This window comes from Vicia villosa, linkage group LG5 (assembly GCF_029867415.1).
Source record: "Vicia villosa cultivar HV-30 ecotype Madison, WI linkage group LG5, Vvil1.0, whole genome shotgun sequence".
Lineage (NCBI taxonomy): Eukaryota > Viridiplantae > Streptophyta > Magnoliopsida > Fabales > Fabaceae > Vicia > Vicia villosa.
Window position 1 is genome coordinate 67,593,718 of NC_081184.1, and position 19,880 is coordinate 67,613,597.

General features: G+C 35.1%; 2 protein-coding genes across 2 annotated transcripts; both read right to left on the bottom strand.

Annotated features, from left to right (window-relative positions):
- Positions 1 to 4,524: 4,524 nt before the first annotated feature.
- LOC131606711 (tricyclene synthase TPS4, chloroplastic-like) lies at positions 4,525 to 10,483 on the bottom strand. Its single transcript, XM_058878867.1, has 7 exons — positions 10,221 to 10,483; positions 9,869 to 10,130; positions 9,257 to 9,629; positions 8,165 to 8,386; positions 7,402 to 7,540; positions 7,055 to 7,303; positions 4,525 to 4,924 (listed from the first exon to the last, which is right to left on the bottom strand). Exons 1-7 carry the CDS (start codon positions 10,419 to 10,421, stop codon positions 4,634 to 4,636), a joined length of 1,737 nt encoding a protein of 578 aa, XP_058734850.1. The 5' UTR covers positions 10,422 to 10,483; the 3' UTR covers positions 4,525 to 4,633.
- A 7,079-nt stretch (positions 10,484 to 17,562) lies between these two features.
- Positions 17,563 to 18,579, bottom strand: LOC131604787 (uncharacterized). The gene is made up of 2 exons (XM_058877205.1): positions 18,209 to 18,579; positions 17,563 to 18,001 (listed from the first exon to the last, which is right to left on the bottom strand). The coding sequence occupies exons 1-2, from the start codon at positions 18,577 to 18,579 to the stop codon at positions 17,563 to 17,565; spliced, it is 810 nt and encodes a 269-aa protein (XP_058733188.1).
- Between the last annotated feature and the right edge of the window lie 1,301 nt (positions 18,580 to 19,880).

Here is a 19,880-nt window from a genome sequence, read left to right on the forward strand (position 1 = left end):
TGACTGCATGACATGACGGAACGATGTTTTAATTTATTTTGAATTGTGGCACCCTTATTTCATGTACTCTGAATAAACTTGTTTAATTTTCCGCGGGGTTTAGAAGGGTGTTACAATAGTGGTATCAGAGCAGGTCGGTCCGTCCGGCCAATTGTCGAGTCAGTTGAGTTGCGCGACAGTTGTATACTGTCGGCGTTTTATCCCTTGGTACACGACATGTGAGTGAATCACTGTCGGTACTTGTTTGTTTTGTGCAGGTGTTAGATTGAAACAAGTGGGGGAGAAGCTTTGCTTTTGGTTATGTTTCAGTTGTAAGATGATTGATTCAGTAGGCTATTGTTGGCAACAGTGCAAGCGTTGTTGGAGTTTGTTGTTTCCCGAATTGAAGGTGACTTGGAATTAAGATTTGACTGGTAATTGAGTTGGAACATCTTGAAGGAAGATGATTAGAAGTATTTCGTGATTAATTGTAGGAGAGGAAAATTAGAAAGTTGCGATGTGTCAGCTCTGCTGGTGTGCTGCGAAGTTGTCAGTTGAGTAGCCTTGCGACTCGGAAGAGGTTCAGCTGCAAGTTTGCAAAGAGGATTGATGTCGTAATGTTCCGGAAATCGCACTTCGGCGATGTGATGTGTTGCTCAAGTTATAAGAATGTTTGGAAGTGAAGAGATATGATAAGGGACTGTTTGGAACGTGATTGAGTTGAAGAGGATGAGTTTTGAAGTGAAATTTTCGTAAGCAAAACGCAGGAAAATTGTTGAATAGCTGCAAAACTTCGAAAATTCATAACTGGAGTTCTGGACATCCGATTTGAGTTCCGTTTGAAGCGTCGGAAAGCTAATGAGATTAACTTTGTTATAAAAATGGCTGCAGCAGCTGTAATATAATTAATTGTGACAGAATGACGTTGGAAAGATGTGAAGTTACGGTTACTCTTGTTCTTATAACTAGATTTGTTTATTGGTACTGCACGGGATGTCAGTGTCAGAGTGGAACGGATTGAAGGAATAATTAGAAGGTTTGTTGAGAATTAATTTTAAGAATTGAATGTACCATTTGAAAAGTTTTGGGAATACCGTATAGAGCGTCGCTGCATGATGTCGATGTTGCATTTTTGGATAACAACTGGAAAATTCATATCTTGAGTTCCGAGTGTCGGACTAATGTGTCGTTTGAACCTACGAAGAGGTGAAATTATGTTCTACCTTATGGGAGAGTTATAAATATAGTAGATTGATCCTATAAGGAGATATTGTGAAGTCGGTTAAGGAAGAGTGAAACTTGTTGAATAGGAATGCCTACTACCGCAATCATTTGAAACGAAGTTGAGTGGAACATGGTTGATGAATAAGTTGATGAGATGTTCGGTAATAAAGATGATTTGAGTGCCGATGGATTTTAGTGAGAAGAGACTTAGTAGTAAAGATAAAATAAACTTTAGAACTCTTGGAGTCGTATTTGGGAGGCCAAAGTAACGACAGGTATAAAAGAAGAATTGTAGAGAACTTTTAACACCTATTGATGTGAGGAAGACTTTGTTGAGATGTCGAGTGGAATGACATTGGGGGCGAAAGATGTCATGGAATTTAGAGTAAAACCACGAGTTATGAATTTTGTCGCGGTCTTTTGCTAAGAGGAGGATTTTGATTTGGAACGAGATGAATAGTAATGTACAAGTATATTAGTGATTATGAAGTTTGGAAGTACTTAACAAGTGTGTGATGCTAAGTGACTGTGAAGCGGATTGTGTAAAATGTTTGGACGTCGGTGTCTCACCGATAAGATCTAATAAGAGGGAAGTGCACGAGTTGTAAAGACTCAAAGTGAATTATTGAACTATGACGATGTTAATGAGTTTGAGTGCAAACTCGAAAAGGACACTATTATGTAGTAACGACTGTTTATGCTTACATATGGTTGTCGGCTATCTATTGACAAATTGAGGACTTGATCACCCTTAATCTCTTGTTGATAGTAGAAGAAATCATATCGATAAGATAAGCTTGTTTTGTTACCTTAATGGTATATGTTGTGATGAATACTAAGCCGTGAGAATAATCACTCACCATGTTGTGTGAACTTATGAAGAAATGAATGTGAAAGAGTGCGACATATTGGACGATGACTTAAGACAGGTAATCGGAGTCGCACAATGAAAGTGTGATGTGGAGTAGTGTTATGGGTACTACTAGTAGACAGTGAGGAAATAATATGTCTAAAGCCTACGTAGAGAACATGAATTAATCTATATGTTGGATTTAGAATCTAGTGGATGTAAGGATGCCGTACCGGAAGATTATGACTCTTTTGAATAATTTCCAAGATGATGAGTATGTTATTGTGGTTGTACGTAGTTAACGAGTATGTATTCGGCGAAGTTAAGACGGTGAGTTGATACCATATGGTACTATAATAATTTTGTGCTGTTATTGAGGTGATATTGTAGATTCCAGATATAATGAGGAATTATACTTTATGAAGGACGAAGTTGATTTGATTCTTAAAAGAGAGTGGGACTCAGTTTGAGCTATTTTGTAAGCAATGGTATATTGAGGCAGATGAGTGTAATTATAACTACTTGTGTGTGCTCGTTTCGATGATTGGAATGTCTTAATAGATGTAGTAACTCAGAAATTGGTTGTTGAATGAGTATAAGTATTGCTAAGTGGTAAATTAGTACCATGTATGGTAAGGGAGGATTTTAAACGAATGAGTAAAGAGAGTTGGAATTGGGCAACACTAAGAAATCTAATTGGTGTAGATGATTGTAATGAGTAATCGGAGTAGTGTAGCGGAAGCAGAATGTAAAGTGTTGGATAGTTGATGGTGTGACTTAAGAGGAGTCAGATAATTTGAATTCAATGGTATAGGATATGCTTATTAAGTTCTTGAAGGAAGCAGTTGGTGAAAAATTATATCGCTCAGACGGGAAGGTATGTTTAAGGATGGTACGTTCGGTAGACGGAATGCATTACTGCAGTGTCGAACGGGTGCAATCATGCTATGGATAAGGAGTGATATTGCACAGACGTGTGTAGCGGAAATCTATATTAGTGTTGAGTGACAACCTTATGGACAGATGCAGATAAATTAATGTCATGATGATAGTGCTATTAAGTAGCGGGATATTGAGAAGGGCGGATAGGATTGTGGAAAGATCCTTGTACTAAATGAGGTTTTGATCTTGCTTTCTAGGATAGGATCCTAGTGCGTATGTATAATTTCTATGATGGAGGGGTTAAAGAAATACTACACATCTTACGGACGTGGACGTTGGGTTCTCTTTCGGTTTGGAAATGATTTTGATTTTGAGGTGGTAAGAAGAAGGATAGAGTACAACTATGAGTATGCGTTTGGTTGACTATTCATGTCTTATTCAGTCATTGGGCGTATTGTGTGGGTTGTACCTCAATTATTCCATTGTTGTTAACCCTTGGAGGGTCATATGCAACGTAAGAGTTGAGATTGAATGCATGAGACATGCTTTATGTTGGTTATGTCAGATGAATTGTGAGGATCGACTGGGGAAATGTTATCTGGGAACTGGAGAATAAGATGAAGGACTCCTATCCGGAACCTTTCACTTGAAGTATGTTTTCGAGGACGAAAACTCTTTTAGTGGGGGAGAGTTGTAACATCCCAAAATTCCTTATTTAATTAGTTTAATTTAATTTTAAATTAATTAATTTGAATTAGCATTTTATTGAATTATGTGGAAAGAAATATAAAATGTTAAGTTGTTGGGCCATATGATGGAATTAGTAATGAGGGGGTGTAAGTGTGAAGGAGCCCATTTCTAATTTTATGTTTTTCATAAAATAAGGGAAATAAGAGAAAGGAAGTGAGAACGTGAAAACAAAAGCTGAAAGAGGAAGAACGCAGAGAACGTGAAAGTGCGACAGAGGAGAAGAAGAGGAAGATAGCTTCAAGGATCCCAAACTCTAAGGTAAGGGGGGACTCTTCCGGTTAACCTCTATTATCGGGTTGTAGGCGTTAGGATTGAAATCGTATACTATTGATTCGATAGAGAATATGTTCTAGGTTGGGGTTTTGGTATTTAGGTTCAATTTTGTGAACTTTGTGTAATTACTTGTTGGTAGTGATTGTTGATGTTAAAAGTGTTGTTTGATTGATGATATAACTCATATTGCATGTGAAATCCCTCTGTTTTTCGTATACAATCGTATTGGTTCGATTGGGGGATGTTTGGGGGGATTCAAGGTGCTGAAAACTGGTTTTTGGGTTGCAGGTACGAGGTAATCGGTTACCGAAAGGGGTGTAATCGATTACCCATAGTAAAAACAGCAAAAATGGGATTTTGAACTTCAGTAACCGATTACTGGTGTTTGGGTAATCGGTTACCGCTGTACGTTTTCGAAAAATACTTGTTTTTGTAAAATTCATATCTTTTGAACCGTAAGTCCGTTTTGTGCTTGAGGTTACTTGTTCAACAAAAAGATCAACCTAACTACCTAAAAATCATATACCAAAACACCGAGGTTACCTTACACGTGACAAACAAATAAAAACTAGAGTCTAACATATAAGTTTGGATAACTAATATATTGTCACAAGTGTATATCTATTTATATATTGATTAATAATGACAAAACTATTTACATAAATATCTGAAAATTTAATTAATGGGTTCAAGTATTAATGCTTTTATTCGATTCTGTGATATGGTATCAAGAGCTCCATACCCATCTCCATATTGATATGTGCAATGAGAAATTCTAGCAAGGTTGGTTAATGTTTCTAGATAATATTTTGGGAAAGTTGAATATGTAACTCGATCTTTGTTCATCTTCTTCCAAGTTTCATTAAGCAAATTATGGATGTATTTGTGAGCAACCATCTCATTAACACCATTTTCCTTCATGTAGCACATAATTGAATTAGCTACTTCACCTCTTTGTAACTCCGCCTACAACATTATATGAAAAACTGATTTTTAAATAATATTTATTGAGTTTCCATTTTTTAAATAATAGATGATCAAAATAAGTTAACAATTTAGTATAACTTATAGTTCTAATAAATAATGTCACAACACCAAAGATAACTGATATATTTTCACGTTATTAGTAAAAATGTTATGTCAAAATAATCAACCACAAACTAGATTATAAGATTTTTTCCCTAAAACCTATGATAATTAGGACTTAAAACTCCAAATTTAGAAATAAAATATATTTTCTATCAATTAAAATATGATTTCCTTTTCTTGCTTGTGGTTGAATGGTTAAGTAATTTGATTAGTTAGGCCATTGAGTTGGGTCTTCACATAGGCTTTAGGATATGAGTCTCAGATTTGTTGGTCTCTTATATTCAGTATGTAGATGATATTCTTATCTTATCAGATCCATCTGTTGAGAAACTTTAAACTATAAAGGTTGTTTTTAAGGGTTTTGAACTAGCTTCAGGCCTCTAGGTGACTTTTTCTTAGAATATTCGGATAAGGGTTAATGTGGACCCTATTTTTTTGGATTGTGCTGGTGACTTCATTCACTGTAAAATTAAGTCCCTACCTTTCAAATATTAGGGTTTCCTATTGGGGCTATCGCCAACCAAGAATTTACTTGGGACACTCTTGTTAATTTATTATCTAAGAGGCTCATTCCTAGAAGAATAAGTATGTTAGCTTAGGGGGTGGTTCTGCTCAATTTTATGCTTAATGGTACCCTTATTTTATCCATCTTTTATGAAAAATGCATGTAAAGGTTTCGAGGAAAATAATTCATATTGAAAAAAGTTTATATGGGGGTGGCGTTAAGGGTGAGTCTAAAATCTCTTTGGTTAGTTAGGTCAATGCTAGTAAGCCAAATAGTAAAGTTAGCTTGGGGGTTAAAGATATTTGTCTGGTCAATGAGCTCTTTTGGATAAGTGGAGGCGGTGCCTTATCTCGAGTGCCTTATCTTCCAGAATTTCTTCTTACTAGTGTAAAGGATTTTCCCTTCTTGGTTCTAAGCATGAAGACACCTTTGACTAGTTTATGGACGATATCTCTAAGAAGGTTGGATCATGGCTTCAGACATCTTTTTGGTATGACCTTTGGGTTGGGAGTGTACCCCTTAAGAATAAGTTCCCTAAGTTGATTACAACCACTGCTTATAGTGAGAGGAGTATGGGAGATGTTGGAAGGTCGGTAGACGAGGCTCTCATTTGGGATTTAGGTGGATGAGGCATTTCTTCCTCATAAGGAACTAGTTGTTGTTGAATTCCTCTCGGTCGTTCAAGGGTATAAATTTTCCTTGGATAAAGATAAATGGATTTGTAAGATTTCTAGTGACGGTCCTTTATCAGTGCCCTATGCTTATCATTCTCTTTTGAATTTTTTTTCAAGTCATTCCTCCTCCTTAGGTAATTTGTCCCTTTCCATATTTGGGGGTAGTTGGACACATTCTAAGGTGATTGTTTTCTCTTGGAAGCCTTTGTTTGCTAAGTTCAACTCAAGAGAGAATTTATTCAAGATAAAAGTCATTGTTGATCCTGGTATTACAATGTATCTTATTTGTGGTGTTTTCGCCGACTCATCTTCTCACTTTTTGTCACTTGTGATTGAGTTAGCATTGTCCAGTATAGGATTTTTAGCTTATTGGGGTGGAAAATATTTCTTTCCAATAACCCTTGTCTTCTCTTCGAGAGCTTTCGTTCTGTAGGTGGTCAGGCAAAGTCCAGGGGTTTATTTTTCTATGATTTAGCATGTCTGGATCTGGACCATTTGGAAGACATGAAATAAGACCGTGTTTTCTAGTTCTACAACAAATGTGAAAGAAGTAGAGAAGAGAAGTATTTTTCTACCTTGAAAATGATTTTTTGGTAGATAATGGTAGACTCTTGCACCTTCAAAGATTGGCTTCAGAACCATATCTTTTCCTGTCTTATATATATATTTCTCTGGTTTCTATATTGTAACTTTTGGTATGTGTCAATCGACTATTCATATGTACTTTGTTTAGCCCATTTACCCCTTATTATTAAAGAAAAAAAAATCAAATTACCTATTTTTTTAAATGGTAATATGCATGCATGGTTAAGGTAAGGCAGAAATTACCGATGAAGTAGCCAAATCATTGCAAAGTCGAAAAATAATGGAGGGTCTCTGCAATAACAAATGGAAATTTTCCAAGTGTTCAAGCCCTTCCTTCGTTATAGTTTGATTTAGTAGAAAATATGTATGGTTGAGTAAAACGACACCAGACACAGACACCCATGCATTGTTGAGGTATTCATCAAATTTTGGCATATGTTTATCGTCACACCATCTTGCTTCTTGTAGGAATGCTTTCAACATATTAGACCACTGTAATTAATTTAATTTAGAGACAAACATCAAATCAAATTTATTAATAAAAGTAATAAAATTTTCAATAATTTTGTAATTTATGTTATTTGATGTACCGCTTTGACGAGGTAGGGAAGAATGTCATATCCATTTTCTTTAAGTGCATCGTATGCTAATTCACTGACAGTGTTGTAGAGGGCTAAAAAGAATATCTTCATGTAATCCGGAAGAATGTTAACTGCATTAATATCCCAGCTGAAACAAACATCACCATTTATTAATTTTTTCTCTCATTAATATTCATATTTATTGTAGACGGCAATAATATTCATATTTATTGTAGACGGCAATAAGGATAGTCAATCTCTTAGACTTTTTCTATAAAAAATGTTTCTCGAAAAATAAAAGGTATGTCGTTATTAATCATTCTAATTTTTATATAATACTCTCTTCTCTCCGTTCTAAAGTAAATATCACATGTGTAAAAAGTTTGTCACAAAATAAGTATCTCTTTTAAATTTTAATGCAATTTTTATTTTTATATTTCAATTGTATCCTCTAATTAATACTTATAATTAACTATTTTTTCACATTACATTAATGATAATTAGAATACAGCAATAGCCAAAAAGAATAATTTTGTTTTCGGAAGTCTTCCCCTTTCAAACTCGCAAACAAAGCCTAACAATATGAAGAAGGATTTGACACTTCTAAATAAAATTTGAAAATTAGTAAGAAAAACTCATTTATCATAAAATTAAAAATATTTGCTAAAAAAAAGCTCATTCATCACAAAATTTAGAAAGATAATTCAAGATAAATTTTACATTTTAACGCTCTAGATTTTACTTAAAAGAAAGTAAATGAAGAAAAACATACCTTTCTACTGCCATCGTGAAAAGCTCTAATTCATCCAAAGTTCCATAGATATCATATATGTCATCGATTAAAGTTATTAAAGAGCATACTTTAGTTAATCCTTTGCGGAGGTCACTGAATTTGGGTTCCAATGGTGCCATTCCAACAGCCCAAAAATAGCATTCCATTAGTCTGTCACGACCAAAGCTTAACTTTGGAGCTAGTCCCATTCCCTTCCACCACCTTCATTAATGTATAAAAATGAAATTGAGCAAAAGTTTTATAAAATTTGTATATAGCACTAAAAAAGAGTATAAAAGTTTTATATAATTTGTATAATAACACTAAAAAAGAGAATAATGTTTGAGTTTTTGATGATCATGAAACACTTAACACCTACTTATTTATCTGATGTGCGGTTAATTTAGAAATACCATAATGATATTGTGTTTACATACTTCTTTACCGGTGTGAATGATGTGGAAAATAGAAGCATATTTTTCTAGCATGTAAATAATACTTCTAGTACTGTATTTTGGTAGGTTTGCAGATAACTTGTGTGCTTTATCCACCTGACTTAAAAGCTACTACCTCCGGTCCTATTTATAAGAAAAGATTCTCTTTTACTATATGTTTAAGCCAATAGTGGACGGAGCTATTTTGACCTTGCAGTTGAGTGTTTTAGTGATACCTCCAAAGGATTTTTTTTTTATCCATGGTGGTCCTGAAGATCTAAGATCTATCCTTTTGATTTGTTTGATATTGGAATTTGGAATCTTATTTTGTTGTTGTGATTTTTTAGAGATAGCAAATAAGCATGCTTGTCCGTTTAGATTTGTCTGACAAAAACTCGCAAAAAGTGAGAAAAAAAATATAGTAGAGGATGCATACTCCAAATTTTGATCAGCCCTGGAAAAAAACAGAGCTAGACGAGGTAGACCTGACAGATTCTACCCCCATAATTGTCCTTATATATGATTCTTGGGTTTGGGCGGACCTAAGATACTTAGACATAGAGGGTGCATGCCTTATTATAAGAGAAAAATAATTTTAAAACAAATAAAAAATGCAAATAAGACATTTTATGCAAATATGATTGACGTTTTCATATACCTTGACATTTCTATAAGATCTAGTTGTAGATTTGATTGCACAATATTGAAATCCAACTTGGCAGCTTCAAGCAACACCTTATTTGCATCTTTTCTTTTTCCATATAACTCAATGTACCATCTAGCTTCAAGTCTTTGAAATCTACGATGTAGTGGAAGTTCCAATGAATGACTCACTTGTTCAAAAAGAAAATTGCTTATATTGCCATGGACTCCTCTAAGGTGAAAACTAGTGAAGGAATTTGCTTCATCCAAAATGTTTTCTCCTTCATAAGACATAAACGATGCCTCATACAAACTTAACATCCCTTGTACATCTTTCACAAGACATGTCTTAAAATTTCCAGTGTTGTTTTTAAACCTCTCAAAAACATCTATGTACCAAATATATAAAAATTAAAAAATGTCAATTTAACTGCTAAAAATAGTGAACTATCAAAGCTAACTAATAAGAATAAAATGACAATTTTATCAAAAATAAAATTTTATCTTTTTTAATAAAATTATTTCAATTTTATCATTCTATAAATAATATATCCATATTTACACCGAAATTAATGTCACCAAATAATATGGTAAAAATATTAATAATTCATGCATATATCATATGTACCTGCAGAAACATCATATCCAAATTCTCGGAGGAGCCTAAATTTCAAGGCAGTGTCATGTAGACTTTTTCCAATAAATGCATCATGATATTCTTCCAACAATAGAAATCTATCAAGGGCTTCTCTTATCTCCTTTTCAAAGTGGTAGCTGAGGCCTAAGCGTTTCACATTTTCAATTAACTCTAAGATTTCCACATTTTCTTCATTAATCATTCCTCTTACTTCCTCTTGCAACCTCCTGCTTCTATTCACGTACTTGACATCCTAAAAAAATACAAAATACAAAATATTAAAGATTGTTAAGCATTACTAAAAAATGAGAAATTTCCCTCTAAATCCGACACTAATTATTACCGCATAATCGTGTTTTAACGATAGTAAAGTATCGTAATTCCAAATATTAGGTTGGTAATTGACTGATTTTCTTTGAGAAATATTTGAACTAGTAGCATAACATGGATGGAGAGAACCATTTGAACTAGGAAGATTAGTTCTTTGTAGTTGTTGAGGTTTGAAGAAACTATGAAGTGAAACAAAGGATGAATTCAGCAACATTGTATGAATTATGGCTAATATTTAGTTGTATTACTTTATGTTGGGGAAGTGCTCACATTTATATCGGCATACTTGTGTCTCTAATATGTATAGATGATGTGTCTTTTTTTTTGTGTGTGTGGAGCTGCTACGTTTGATTTGTAGTTAGAAACATGTTTTTATTATTTATTTTTTTCATTTCATAACGCCTAAAAATATACGTGGCTCACATGTTGTTAAATACTAGAAAGAATGTTAGTATGGATTTTTGGTAAAATCCAAATACTGGGTTGTTACAAACATTTTTTGTGTGGGTAAATTCAATTATGCTGTTGTTTCAAAGACTTGCATCACTACGCTAAATTTGGCTTTTAACAGCACACCTACGAAAGCGCTTTTGCCCAAAAGCGCTTTGGTAGGTTTGGCTAAAAACAAAATTAAAAATCACGCTAGAAAAGCGCTCTTATAGGGGGGGTAATGAAAGCGCTTTCTAAAAGCGCTCTTATAGGGGGTGGGTATGAAAGCGCTTTCTAAAAGCGCTCTTATAGGGGGTGGGTATGAAAGCGCTTTCTAAAAGCGCTCTTATAGGGGGTGGGTATGAAAGCGCTTTTGAAAGCGCTCTTATAGGGGGTGGGTACGAAAGCGCTTTTAGTAATAAAGCGCTTGTATAAAGGGGCATATGAAAGCGCTTCTGAAAAGCGCTCTGGTAGCCCTTTTTAAAATTTTCATAAAACTAAAACACGCTATTTTCAGAAATCCAAAACTCCTCTGTACATCTTCTTCTTCTTCCTCGCTCACGTACTCTCTGCTTCCTCGCTCTCACTCCCTCCGCCGTGGTCTCAGCCCCTCCTCCGTCCCTCCACCGTCGTCTCAACTAGCCGCCGTCGTCGTCTTCTTGCTGCTTCTCTCAGAATCAAAGTCTTGTGGGATTTTAGGGTTTTTCTTGGTCAAAATCAAAGTCCAGTTCTGCTTCTGTTCAAATAAAGTCTTCCCACTATTTTAAGAGCAAATTGTGAGAATACTTTGAAACATTTATGAGAGATAATGATATAGTTTACTCTAAAAGTATGATATCAAGCAAATAGTTTCTGGTTCTGCTTCTGTTCATAATTTCTGTAATGTAGAAATTTGTTTTTGTGTTGCTATCTTATTTGATCCTGAAGTGATAATGGTATAGTTTACTCTAAAAGTATGATAGCAAGCAAATAGTTTTTTCTATGTATCTTTGGCTTATGATTCATCATAATGGTATAGTTTACCATGTACAATGTTTGACAAGTCTAATATATCTTATCAACAAATAATCATAGCCTGATATATCTTTGCCATTATATCCAAATCAAATCCCACTCTCCTTTGATTGTAAGTCAGTTCCTTCACTATGCTTCTATTGCTTGCTTCTTCTTCTAGATACAGGCTCAACTCTCCATCACTCACATAAGTTAATTCTTCCGATTTCTCTAAATAACACGATATCACGATAGAGGACGGTTATTATATTTTGAAAGTTTAAGAAGATGTTTGTGTTATTTAGCTAAATCTAAAGGGAGTTGAGTGTATTTTCCTCTTTATTTTGTTAGACATCAATGCTGCCCCGTTATGAAAATACATGCTAAATTGTTGTTTTCTCATGAGATATAATTGCTCCACCTTGATTTCTCCATTTGTATGACTCGACTATGATTTGTGGTCGTTTTCACGACGTTGTTTTGACATGCGTAGTTGCTGCCCCGGTTTCTAAGTAGTTGTTAAACTTTGATTTACCTTGCGGTACTATGTATCTAGAATTGCTATAACATCTGGGTTATGATTATTTTTCAGGGGATATTAAAGATTTTTTAAAAGAATATCACTAGAGACATCAGATTAGCTTACGGTGTGTGGTTCCAAAAGTTTCTGAATTTCTCTAAAGGTAATTAGTTATTCTTTTGCTAATATAAAAATGTATGTCAAAATAATATTAATCTATTCTTAATCATTGTAGTTTGTGCTACAGTTTGCATATAGTTTCTTAATCATTGTAGTGTGTGTGTTTAATTTTACAGTTACTTTGAAGTCTCTGGTTTCTACTTGTACAACGCCGATTCAAACCTACCCATCTCCCACATAAAGTCTAACTCAGGTTACTATCCCTTTCTTCTTGCTTATAGTTTGTTATTTTCTGCTTATAGTTTATTGTTTATGGTTCTATTTAATATCAATTTAGTGTCTCTCAACCAGTTTTTTGGTTTGTGGACTTATATTACCTTGAAATAAGGTAATGTCTTCTTTAAGAAATCGGGTATTCTGATTAGGTATTCTGATTAGGTATTCTATTATGATGATAGCTATTTATTATCTTGACAGAATTCCTTAGTACCTGATAGAGAAACCAAGAAGCATTTGTTTAGCTTAATTAAGACATGGATAAGACATTGATGAATTCAAACCGATTGTCGAAAGAGTACGAGAAAGGGGTATGGGAATTCGTTGAGTTTGCGGTTGCGCACTCCGAAGACCCGCTTCGAATGCCGTGTCCTTGCTTGGGTTGCTGTTATGGGGGTAAGGTTGACGGGAATAAGTTGGCATCCCATTTACTACGGTTTGGAATTGATAGAAGTTATACATGTTGGACAATGCATGGTGAGAAAAGTAACGGGAATGCTGAGTCGAGTTGTAATAGGAAGTATGCTTCAAACGACGATTGCACAGACACATACGAGTGCGATCGAGTCGAAGAGATTGCAGAAGCGCTTGAAGAAGATCTTGAGGATTGTCCCAAAATGTTTGAGAGGTTGGTAAGCGATGCAGAGAAACCATTGTATGATGGTTGTTCAAAATTCACAAGATTGTCTGCGGTGTTAAAGTTGTACAACTTAAAGGCGGACAATGGATGGTCGGATAAAAGTTTCACAGAGTTATTAGCCCTTATGAAAGATATGCTACCAAAGGATAATGTTCTTCCCAATCGAACGTATGAAGCCAAAAAGATGTTGTCCTCTATTGGCATGAGCTATGATAAGATACATGCATGTCCAAACGATTGCGTTTTGTTTCGAAACGAGTATGCAGCGTTGAATGAGTGTCCTAAATGTGGTGCCCCTCGATATAAGAAAAAGTTGTCTCCTGCTAAAGTCTTATGGTATTTTCCTATAATTCCGAGATTTAGGCGCATGTATCGTAGTGAGACCGATTCAAGACACTTGACTTGGCATGCAGATGAAAGAATTATTGATGGAAAGTTGCGTCATCCGGCAGACTCACCATAATGGATGAAAGTTGATACTGATTATCCTGAATGCATTTCTTTGGATTCATGGACACTGTGAATGCTGAGTTCTTTACAAATGCATTTCTTTGGATTCATGGACACTGTGAATGCAGAGTTCGATGAAGTGTTCAAGCACATTTACTCGATTGCTCCTCATATGCACGATCAGAAGCGTGGCTAGAGATGTTGATCCTTAGAAGATTATTTTTAGTTTTTAGTTTTTAGATTTATTAGTTATTTCTATTTAAGTCTAGCACTTATTTTTCTGCATCTTTTATTTTTTCTGCTATAACAATCAGCAATCAGTACTTTAATTTATAATGCAATCTATTTTCAGTACCTGATTCTGCTATATTCTATTTTATGTTGTCATTTTAACTGCTATATTTAATCAACTGCATAATTTATACCATATTCTACCACTTCCTGTTTCCTAATTAAAATGATATAACTATGTCATACTGTTTTGTACTGTTTAAAATGTTTAATTATGCTGACTGACACACGTTCCCAGAAACAGAAAGTGGACAAAACATATAAGTAGGGGTGGAGACACTCGTCTCCCCTTTTAGGACCACGTTTCCTGCACACCTATGCTAGGAGACGCCCGTCGTCTCCCATGATATGCATGGTGTTGCTTTGCAGACTGCCCACCTAAGACGCTCGTCTCCCAAGGGGTGGCAGCTTGACTCTGCATTTGCATCGGTCCACGCGTGATTGACTATATTCCACCATTTTGATACTGTATTTATTTTATTCTACCATTACTACTAGATACTTTTCTGTTCCTGTTAAAATTATTCTACTCTGCTACTACTACAGAATTAGCCTTCAAATACTATTTCTGATATAAAATGATACTGCTATAATACTACTATTATAATGCTTTCTATTATTTGTTATCAATTTCAATTTCACTAAGCTATTATACTTCTACTATATATATATATATATATATATAAACTAAGCATTAAATATCATGTAAGGTATGTATTAGACACTAGGTAACACTAAACACAGAAACAATACGCTCAGGATGCAACCCGGTCCCACCACCAAAGCTAACCCCCCTCTTTGATAATGTGATGGACGTCACACATGGAGGTGTGGACCGGCCCTCTCTTGTCTCTCCCATGGATGCGCCCGCCTCCTAAAGGCAAGGGGATCTCACCTTTATTTGGTGGCCCCCGTCTCAAAGTCCATTCATCTTCCTCTCTGCTTCTCACTTTCGTTGTTCTCGTTCGTTTTTGCCGTCTTAATTTCGTCCAACAAAATTCTATCTTCCAAAATTCTATTAAAACAACAACCTAACCAAAATACTCATTTTCCATAATAATCCAATCGATCAACGAAATTCATAAAACAGTCAATTCTTCATAAATCCAAACAATACGGTAACAACACACAATTCATGGTATTAATTTATACAATCCCAATCCTATATACTAATCATCATATTCCTAGTTATATAATTCAAACCCCACCCTTACCTTAGATTTGAGATCGCCTCTAATATCCGATTGAGTGCAAGCCTTTACCTTTTCCCCGAAATCCACGATCAATTCCTCCGCTGCCAAAGCCTCATTCCTCTTTGTCAGCAACTTCGTTTCACGATCTATTCTCCCAAAAGCCAAAACCTTCTTTCTACAGAAACCTAATTCCATATATATTCCTTTTAATACAATAAATCAAATAATAATAATAATATAGTTACTATTATTTCTTAATGGGCCTACTAATCGTACACCTCTACATTGCTATCTATACCACACCACAACTAAATCAATTTTAAATAATAATATTATTACTAATATTATTTCTTCAACAAAAATCAACTTTATTAATTCTTCGATTAACCGACTAAATAATCCAATTCCTCGTCTTATAATATCACTAATAAATCCAACTTCGATCAAATTTCCATATTAAATCATTGAATAATTTATTTAAATAATTAAATAAATTTCCTGGTGTTACAACTCTCCCTCACTTAGAGTATTTTCGTCCTTGAAAATCCTATAACATCATTTCATATTTTTCAAATAGACCAGATTACAATATACCAAACCATAAGGTAGTCACCCCTATACTTTATCCTAATTCAAAAATTAGCCTAATATTCTAGTGAATAACTATCTTTCATTCCAACCACCTGAAAACTCTATACTACACTAACAACGCTCTCTCATAGATAACCCTAATTCAAAAATTAGCCTAATATTCTAGTGAATAACTATCTTTCATTCCAACCACCTGAAAACTCTATACTACACTAACAACGCTCTCTCATAGATAACTAAGTGGTGACAAGTTATCTCAACCAAAAATTCATAAAAAGAATAACAAAGAGTACTAGTGTCCGATAACACTACTCTTCTAAACAGGTTGATCCTGTAAAAGAATTAATTGTCCTGCAATATATACTAGAAAAAAAATCATAATCTTAGATATAGTTCATCTATTTCAAATAAGAGAAAGGATATGACTTTGAAACAAAAGTGATGTCATAAATAATCAAATTGGTTTTAAATCAGTTTTAAATTGAATGGAAACTCTTTTAACGATTAATTATATTTTTAGTAAAATAATTATTAAAAGATGAATTATTAATTATATTTTTAATAAAATGATTATTAAAAGATGAATTAAATTATTAATATAGTTTGATTGTGAATATTGGCCAAATATCCATGTGGCCGAGTTAATAGGTTATAGTCTCGTCCCCATCCATGGTCCACTTATAATTTTGAGTCTTTAGACAATCTTATAATGTGATCACTTGTCATAGGTTCCACAGCCCCCTTAAAAACGTGATGTTTTCCTATCTTTATCATGCATTTAATGCGAAATACATGAAAAAGTTTTAAGTAAAATCCAATTATGGGGTTGTTACAAACTTTTTGAGTAAATTTAATTATGGTGTTGTTACAACTTACTAGTACAAAGACTTATACTTAGTTTGAAAGTAGATGGGAGAGAAGGATAAGATTTTGGAGGAAGAAAAAGAGATGGAAAAAAAATAGAAAATTTCCTATTTATATGAGAAAGAAATTTTGTAAAATATGATTAGAAAATGTTCAATTTAAAAAAAATCACATCAATAACTTTATATAATTTCATTTCAATAGTAAATTGGATTACCTCCAAAATTTAAGATACTATCTCTGCAACCTTCTCTTAATTGCAACTCTGTTAATGTGCTTCTATTACTAGCAAAATTTGAAATATTGAAAATCAAAACATTTCAAATTAAATTCGTTAGTATGGGTGGACAGAAATTAACTATGTCTATTTTGAAGATGAGCACGAAAATAAATTAGTGAAAAACACACGATGAGTTAATTGAGTTTGTCTCCAAACCATCATCTTTTGTCAAATTATTTTTTAAAATATCATACTTTTCTAACATATTACTAAACTATCATGTTTTAAAAAAAATATATTGTTAGCAAAGGTCCGCCAAATGCTTTAGCTTTTTTTTTTTAATTATTTGATTAGTACCTGCGAATGTCATGCGAAAATGTATTCTTCAGAACCACATGTAGATTTCACAAAAATATAATTTTGTTAAACACAATTTAAATAATATTCATAAGTAAGTTTGCAGGAAATAAAATATAATGAAAAAAATATAAAACAAGTGGATCTGTTGGCGGATGTACTTTATAATATTATTATTTTTATTTAAAAAAAATGGCATTTTTGGTATTTATCCGAAAATGAATGGTAGTTTAGTATTTAAAATAAAAAAAGATGGTATATTTGTAAAAAAAGTAGAGTTAATTTACTAGTTAGATTTTCTACAATTTTTAATAGCTATTTAGTATGAAAGCTTATAAAAATCACGTTGTAGGAAGAAATAAGAGATGTATTGCAATCATGATGATGCCATACCACTTATCCATCCATGTTTTATGGAGTGACTTCCAAACCAACTCGACAAACACACTCGGTTGAAATAAAGGAATGAGTAGCTCCACAATCAACTAAAACACATAAAGGTTGGTTGTTTACATAACACGTACTCGCAATGAGATTGTTGTTTCCCTTGGCCTTTCTTGCATCTAGAGTGTACACACGACCTGCAGTCTTCTTAGGAGCTTTCTTCCTTGGACAATTCTTAATAACATGGCCTGGCTCCCCACACTTGAAGCAAGTAACTGAAAATGGCTTGCATTCACCATGGTGTCTTCTCTTGCACTTATCACACTGAGGAGGATAATTAGAGTGGTCACCATAACCCTGCTTCTTCATGGATGGAGAACTACGGGGCTTCAAGTGTTGGGTAGATCTCCCTTGTTCTCTAAAATTAGTCCTGTTCTGGTTCCTCTCTTCTTGAACCCTCTTCAAGCTGTTATCCGCAACATAGCATTGCTGCAAACATTCAGCATATGTAGTGAACTCCCTCTGGGACACACTACGAGCAATGTCGGCCCTCAAACCCATCAAGAATTAATCAATCTTCCATAACTCATCAGGAGCATAAACAGTCTGTCGTGAGTAATCAGCCATGTCTTCAAACTTCTCAGCATACTCAGAAACAGACAAGTTGCCTTACTTGAAGTTCTGGAACTCTCTTTCTCTTTGGGTCCGAACACTGTTGGGGAAATACTTCTCCAGAAATGCGGCCCTGAAATGATGCCAGTCCTTAGGAATCTCCTGAGTAGTGAAATAGGTAGATGCGGTATTCCACCACCTAAGAGCTGGTCCTTTCATCTTTTGCATAGCAAAGATCACTTTCTCTTTATTACACTGGATTTCCTGGAATATCCTCTCCATACTAGCCAACCAATCATGAGCTACCACCGGGTCTAGGCCACCTGCAAACTCTAGAGGATCCATTATGAAGAAAGCACGAAAATCTGGCCCTGTTGCAGCTTGTGGAACAGGAACTGGAGCAGGAGGTTGTTGTCCTTGCATACCTTGCATCATTTGCATCATCATCTGATTCTGTTGTTGCATCTGTTGCATTATTTGCTGCCAAGGTACACCTGTATTTCCAGCTTCTTGCTCGGGCTCCACATTTCTAGTTCTGGGCTTTCCGGGACCTCTGCGTTGCTCAGCCATCTCCATGTCTGTCCTACACACAGAATTAAGTTGATCAGGCTTAATGCCATAGGTAAGACGTACGGAAACATGCCGACTATACACATATGGGGCAGAATTGTACTGCAGTATGATGTGTCTTTTAGCAAAGCCGAGAATCGACCTGCTCTGATACCAACTGTAACACCCCACACATATTTGTCTAGAATAATATGCATATAATATTATAATATGGTTCATAAGACAACAATACATAAATATCGCAGTGAAAATAATAGTACAACATAAGTACAAGATACAAAAGCCGAATGTATCATGGCCAAAATAGAAATACATCCAAAATAGTACATTATCCAACAAGGGTACTACATAAGCACGAAGACGTAAAAAGATAACATCTAGCAATAATGTCAAAGGACTAGTCCGCCTTGCCTTTGCCACGATCTTGCCTCGAACCACCTGAAAAAGATAGAATTGGAATGGGATGAGATTACTAAATCTCAGTGAGTCCACATATCCTACGGGTCCACTCGGATCTAAAGGGTACATGCGTCAAAACCGAATCCACCATTGATCCGGGGTTTATCCTCACATCCGGTACAAGTACGGAGAGAACACATGAATCGTCCACCATAGGAGTCATCATATCACAAGTACACAAATAGTACACAAACACGTATGCAGACCCATACCCACGTACGGGGAATCCAGAAGTGGTAACAACCAACTTACCAAGGCTGCACACACACCCTCGGTGAGTCACCAAGTACCTGTCGTCAAGAAGACTCGCACGAGACCATCGCTAGATGAAACAGATAGGTCCTACATGGCATCCCATCCGTGACGAGTTACTGCGGTGACCTTACCTACACGGCGTCACGGCCTCATCACCATCCATACGCTATTTGGTTATCACAAGTACGACACGCCTAAATGACTGTACAAGCCCAAACGGATAGGAGCCTAATGGTGTAGCTTACATGGCACCATTAGAGGTGAGTTATCCAAGTGATATCGTCTAATTGACATCACAACTCCACCATACCAAGCACGCCAGGTGTATTCTCCATGTGAGACACGCCATAAAGACTCTCACAAGCACACTCGCAATGGTATTGTCGGAAACTAGTCCATATACAATGGTGCCTTACCACCTAGTAGTGGCCCACTTCGATTCTAGCATA